Source organism: Solanum tuberosum, unplaced genomic scaffold (assembly GCF_000226075.1).
Source record: "Solanum tuberosum cultivar DM 1-3 516 R44 unplaced genomic scaffold, SolTub_3.0 scf00210, whole genome shotgun sequence".
Lineage (NCBI taxonomy): Eukaryota > Viridiplantae > Streptophyta > Magnoliopsida > Solanales > Solanaceae > Solanum > Solanum tuberosum.
The window spans coordinates 514,135-520,715 of record NW_006239135.1 but is presented as its reverse complement, the minus strand read 5'-3'; the positions used below and the strand labels follow the sequence as shown (position 1 = coordinate 520,715).

The following is a 6,581-nucleotide window of genomic DNA, read 5'->3' as shown; positions in this document are numbered from 1 at the left end:
TAAATTTTATTTACACTTTCAAAAAGAAATAATTGTTATAATAAAATAGAAAAAATGTAATTAATTATATCTTTATAAATTAACAAATAATTTTATCTAACTATTTTTAGTAATATAAATAATTAATATCGAGATGGAAAAATAATATCAAAATGTTAGAAATAGAATGAATCAGGCAAATATTTTTTTGAATTTCATATTTTCCATGAATAAAATTATTAAAGTATGGAAGTAAAAAAATTCGAACAATGATTGAAAAAGAAAAAGAAAAGAAAATAAAAAAAGTAAGAAAGAGAAAAAATCATTGAAAAGAAGATAGAGAAAAGGGAATTAGGCCATTTTCTGAAATGGAACCCAACTTTCCACTTGACACAATATAAATAGAGCCTCGTACAAGTATTGTCAATCACCTCATATTTGTGCCCGGTACATAATAATTTTTTTCTAATTTTACCCTTGTCATCTTTAATTTGACACTGAAAGCACAATTCCAGCTCATAAGAATGAGAAAGGTAGTGAGCAGGTCCCCTCATGGCATTATTATTTAATTTGATTGAGACAGTTTTGTCATGAATATTTTTTACTTTCTATTTCGAGTTAAATTTCAAAAATAATATTTCCTTTGTTCCAATTTATGAGACACATTTCGAATTTCGAGATTCAAATAAGTTTATCTTTGACCGTAATTTTTTCATATGTCTTTTAATTATTTTGAATTATCAATTATTGAAACTTATAGTACTTTTTATGTAGTTTACAAATTACAAATATATAAATTTTATTTTAAAATTTTTGAAGATTTCATGAGCAAATTCTCGGTCAAACTCAAATTGTTTGACTCTCGAAAAGCAAAATGTGTCACATAAATTGGAACAGAGGGAGTAGTTGATCATATTTTGGAAAATTTATAGTTCAACTTAAATTTAAAAAATATTTAAAAGTAGTTTTCACTTCAAATTATTCAAAAAAAACATAATACATGAACATATCCTTGGACTTAGTTGACATTTATGTCCTCAAACTTTAGTGTGCACAAGTAGGTACTTTAACTATTTGTATCTTACGTGGAAATGCATGTGTCTACTTTTTTAATTTTATACAAATTTAACTATCTACTTGTGTACACTCAAAATTATCAACTGAATACAAGTTAAGTTAAGGGGCATATTTATCCGGAATGTATGTTCACATTTTTGTCCAAGGAAAGTCGAAAGATACATAAAAAAATTTTATGAGATTGTAGAGGTTTTAACATATAAAAACACTTTATTGTCTAACTCAATTAGTTGTAGTTGGATAGTTCAAGAATGCAGTACAACATATCATCAAGATTCATGTAAGAGTCTATAATCACATTCTTCTTCATTGGCCACATGAGGTAGTTCATCATTCCCAGTGTCATAAAACCGGCAGATGACTAGAAAATATAACAAGTTGAGAAAACTCATAAAAGCAAGTATCCAGAAATGGTAATCCAGGTGACCCTTATTAATGTTGCTAGCAAGCCAGCTCGTTTTACCTCCCCTTGATGTAAGCCAATCCTCACTACTCACCAGAAAACTTCCAATCAAACTCGACACAGCAGTCCCAACAGTGTACATAGCTGACGCAATGCTGGCCATGCTTTTCGGTAATAGAGTGTAGAAGAACTCAATCTGTCCAACTGCATGTGTAGCCTCAGCTATTCCGAGTAGTGCATACTGTGGCACGAACCACATAGCAGACATGTTTACTAAAGCATGTGGGTCGTCCTCATGCCCTTCCGCTATTGCCCTTTTTCGTCTTATACTTTCTGTTATTGCTGACAATGCCATAGACATACAAGAGACTGCTAAGCCAATTCCCATTCGGGTAACAGGACTTAGCCCTCTTGGCCGTCCAGTATATTTTGATAGCAAAGGGACAAAAACACGGTCGTAGAAAGTAATCCAGATTGTTAAAGCAATAATCAGGAACACACTGAATGATGCTGCTGGTACTTCAAAGTGTGGGAAGATATGTCTATCCATGGTCTTTGTTTGAAGTACAGAAAATGCGAATACATTCATGTCCACAAACATCATAAAACCAGCAGACCACATAGGAAGTATTCTAATAAGAGCCTTGAGTGATTCAACTCGTTCCACACTACAGAGATTCCATGGATTTGAAGTTGAACCATCAGGATTCAAATCTCTTTCAGGATCTTCAATCATACAGGCTCTATTTAAGCACCTAAATATATTCATCATACAATAAAGTCTTATTACAATGAACTGCAATATAATAAAATCAGACAAAAGATGGAGACACTGACCTGAAGTCCTTTGATGGCGTTAAGACCTCTGTTTCATATGGCGAATGATAGTAGTCATCACAACCAGTCAATGGAAGACGGATTTTTCTTTTTCTAAAAGCTGCTACACCTGCTTGGAACAATCCTAATAGCAAGTTCTCTGTATCAGTTTTCACTTTGATATAAAGGGGAGAACCGATTAGGAACGTTGAGACAGACAAAACCATGAGTATAACAGGGATACCAAAGCCAATTTGCCAACCAAAACGATCTTGAATATAAATAATTACAGTAACTGCAATCATAGTTGCAACCCCTGTGCTAGCATAGTACCAATTGAAATAGCTCTCAACAATCTTCTTGTTCTCAGGGTTCCCTTTTTGTTCCAATTGATCAGCACCAAACATTATAGAACAAGGTCTAACAAAACCAGCTCCAATTGACGTAAACGCAAAAGATGTAAACAGAACAGCAAGTTGGAATGCTGTTGGTCCATTACAAACATGTTGAAACTGAGAACAGGCTAAAGTCGTGAGTTGTGGAATCATTGACGTGAGCCAAAGAATAACCATTCCCTGTCCAAGAAGAATGTTAAACCATACTACAAGATATGCTGGTTTAAATTTTAAAAAAAACATGTTGTTAAAATAGCACAACTCACAATAAAAGTGAAGATGGTTCCATAGGCAACAGCATTAAATCTCCCCCAATAAGAATCAGCAATAATTGCCCCAACAATAGCCAATCCACTTGAAAGTGCACCCCATATTCCAAGAATACTAGTACCAGTAGCAGCACTCATGTTATAATATGTCATCAAGTAAATTATCAAATTTGTTTGTGAACCATAACTTGCTATCCTTTCAAATGATTCATTCACTGAAAACAACAACAACAACAACAACAAAAAGTGAAAAATTGAAATATAATTAACACATTACAAGACAACGTAACTAAAGAAAAGTAAAAGAATAGAGTAAGAGTAGTACAAATGATGAATGGCATGGTTCTAAGACCACCCTTTCTTGTGTTCACTTCAACTTGTGATTCTGTGCCCATTTTCAGTTTCATTCTCTGTTTCCTCTTCAGTTTTCTTTCTTTGCTTTAATATATGATTAACAGAGACAAAGAGAAAGAGTAAGAAACACTAAACCCCATGCCCTCATTTATCGTTGCTTCCAAAATATTGAATGAGATTGAGATGTGACAGAGGTAGAATGGGGGGAAATTAGACAATTTTTAATTTTGATAACTGTTTAATCATGAATATCTTTTACTTTTATTTTTCGAGTTGAATTTAAAATTTTATTCTTCATCATAAGAAAGTGTGTCTGGTTCATACAACAGCTGACAACTAAAAATTATAACATGTTGAGAAATGTTATATTTAAATGTTTTTAAACAAACAATATAAGACGCAAATTTCTAAAGCAAATCAATTATAAAGTATGTTTTAGTAGTAAAAAGGCTGGCAGAGTGGCAGATCATGTCATATAAAAATTAATATTGTCTAGCCTTCAACTTCAAGTTGTATTTGGAGAAAAATGGACCAAAATACTTCTTTAATATATGAGTAATAGTATTTTTATTTTGATTCTTAATGTATATCACTTTAATTGAAATAGTACTTAATTTAGTTTACACTACGCTGGGATTATTCTTGTATTCAAAATTGCTTTGAAGATACTCTATGTGTCATTTTTATTAGGATTTAGGAGTAGTTCACTATTTTTTGAAAATAAATTTTTATTTTTACTTGTCACTTTTTGTATATCAACAAACGATAATTATTATTTTCATGTTTTTAGTTTTAATATTGATTACGTATTCTTCATATAATGGGGCAAGACCTAATATTAAAATCAGTTAATAAAAATAATATGATAAAATAGTTATGAATATTCCGGAACCCTAATAGTGGCTCCCCATGTCAACTCAATATCATGATTCATGCACAAGGAAATAGCTTATTTAACTCGGTGTCAATATTTTATTTGACATTGAAAGCACCATTTCTAGCACGCCATTTAATGATCATGAATATCTTTTTTTTATACCTTGAATTTCAAAATGAGTACTGCTAATTGGCAAGACAGAAATTTGGCACGAATTGCCAAGACACGGGTAAATGACGAAAATGTCCCTTTGGCTCCAAAATTGCTTATATTTCTCTCTAAAAAAGAAAACCACCTTTGACATTTTAATAATTATTTACTCTCTCTCTTACTTTACTCTTTTTATCTCCTTCAACTTCACTCTCATCCGTTCTTATTTTAATTTGTTGATCAAGAATTTATTTTGTTGTTGGATTTATAACATAAGTATATATAGTTCTTTAAATAACATGATTCCACAATACTTTTGTAGCTTAATTTCACTCTTCATTGGAATATTTCAATGTTCAACCATTTGTATTTACGGTATAAACTACCACTAAGTCAGATGGTCAAATTTGCACATTCTTGCCAACTACAATATATAGAAGTAGGGGTGTACAAAATCGAACCGAAAATCGAACCAAATCGCAAACCGAGTCAAACCGGAAAAAAAAACCCGACTAGTGGTTGGTTTGACTTGGTTTGGTGTTGAAAAAAAAAATCCAATTATATTTGGGTTGGTTTGGTTTAACCTAAAAAAAACCAACCCGAGACCAAACCAACCCGACATTATATATATAATTTTAAAATTTATTTTATAAATAAAAATATTTACTTTGATATAATTTTTAAATATTTCTTATACTTTTTTATAGTTTTTATCTTTTAATATAGGGAAAAGGGTCAAAAATACCCCTTAACTTTGTTTTATTGGTTGACTTTACCCCTGCCGTTAAAAGTAAGTTATTTTTACCCCCTGCCGTCAATAAACTTAACAAATATGCCCCTCTTTGGATGGAAATCCACAAATTAATTAAAACTACCCGATTTTATTTAAATTACACAATTTTAACCCGACCCACTTAATAATATAATCCATTTTTTTCACTCAAATCAACTTTGTTTTTCCATCACCACCACAGCCACCACCCTCTCCGAGATCTCCTTCACCACCACCGCCGAAACCACCACCTCTCCCACTACTCTACCTCCTCCAAGTCAACAACCCTATCAAGAGTCAATTTCTTGCTTTCTAAGACCAAATCCCTTCTGGTTTCCAACAAAAGTTAACATAACCAAAATTGTAATCCCCAAGAATAACACAATTATCAAGAGTAGAAACCAAAATCAGCTCTCCACTTGAGCAAAGCACCCTCATCAATACCCAATTCTCCACTAGGCAACTCGATCCTAAGCAACTTAATTTCATCAAAATTCTTCAAAAGTTGTGTAGGGGAGTGATGGGTAACAAATTTTTGCTCAAAATCATCATCGACAAGAGACGATGAAGCAGTACATCGCCGGGAAGAAATGGAGATCAACTGAGTAAGGGATTGAAAGGGTTTAACAAAGTAGCTGGTAAAGCTACCGCTAAAGCTGCCACAAAGAACCCAAAAGCTTCCCCTAATAACACAAATGCATATAAAGTAGGCCACCCCAGAAGAAGAAATTGAGATTGTGGGGTTTGAGGAATTAGCCGAAATAGTCGATTTGTACCAAGAAAGTACTGATTTGAGAAAATTCCAAGAAATCGATAGCAAAATTGCGTAAACAGAGATGAATAACAAGACCCATGTTCTTCTTTTGCTCATGATCTTGATGAAGAATATAGAGGAGATTATAAAAAATAAAAGTACAATAATTAAGAATAAACACATTGAAATCTATGATGGTTTGTGGTTGATGACTTGGAGGAGGTAGAGTAGTGGGAGAGGTGGTGGTTTTGCCGGTGGTGGTGGAGATCTTGGAGAGGGTGGTGGCTTTTGGTGGTGGTTTAAGTGGAGGTGGTGGTGGGGGAAAACAAAGTTAGATTTGGGTAAAAGGAATGGGTTATATTATTAAGTGGGTCGGGTCCGGTTAAAATTGTGTAATTTAAGTAAAATCGGGTAATTTTAATTAATTTGGGGCTTTCCGTCCAAAGAGGGGTATATTTGTTAAGTTTATTAACGGCAGGGGTAAAAATAACTTGTTTTTAACGGCAGAGGTAAAGTCAACCAATAAAACAAAGTTGAGGGGTAATTTTGACCCTTTTCCCTTTAATATATTATTTCAAGTTTGAAACTTAGAATTTTGAATAGTTCCATAAAGATTATAGTCCATAGATGTTAGTAATTATAATAAAACTTAAATCAAAATAAAATTAATACTAATGCAAAAGGAAAATCAATTTAACACTAAGAATGACAATAATATTGAATATTTGTTCTTTG

General features: G+C 32.5%; 1 protein-coding gene across 2 annotated transcripts in view; it reads right to left on the bottom strand.

Annotated features, from left to right (window-relative positions):
- Window positions 1–1,246: 1,246 nt before the first annotated feature.
- The window catches only part of LOC102580650 (protein NRT1/ PTR FAMILY 1.2-like), a 26,375-nt gene continuing 21,040 nt past the window's right edge, over window positions 1,247–6,581 (bottom strand). The window contains exons 1-4 of one of the 2 annotated variants that reach the window (XM_006355891.2): window positions 3,265–3,483; window positions 2,937–3,154; window positions 2,297–2,850; window positions 1,247–2,214 (exon numbers count right to left, since the gene is read on the bottom strand). In XM_006355891.2, the coding sequence (XP_006355953.1) occupies window positions 1,326–2,214; window positions 2,297–2,850; window positions 2,937–3,154; window positions 3,265–3,346 (1,743 nt within the window). In that variant the 5' untranslated portion in view covers window positions 3,347–3,483 and the 3' untranslated portion in view covers window positions 1,247–1,325. Of the gene's footprint in view, window positions 2,215–2,296; window positions 2,851–2,936; window positions 3,155–3,264; window positions 3,484–6,581 lie in introns of those variants that run through there. The other variant, XM_006355893.2, reaches the window with a different exon arrangement.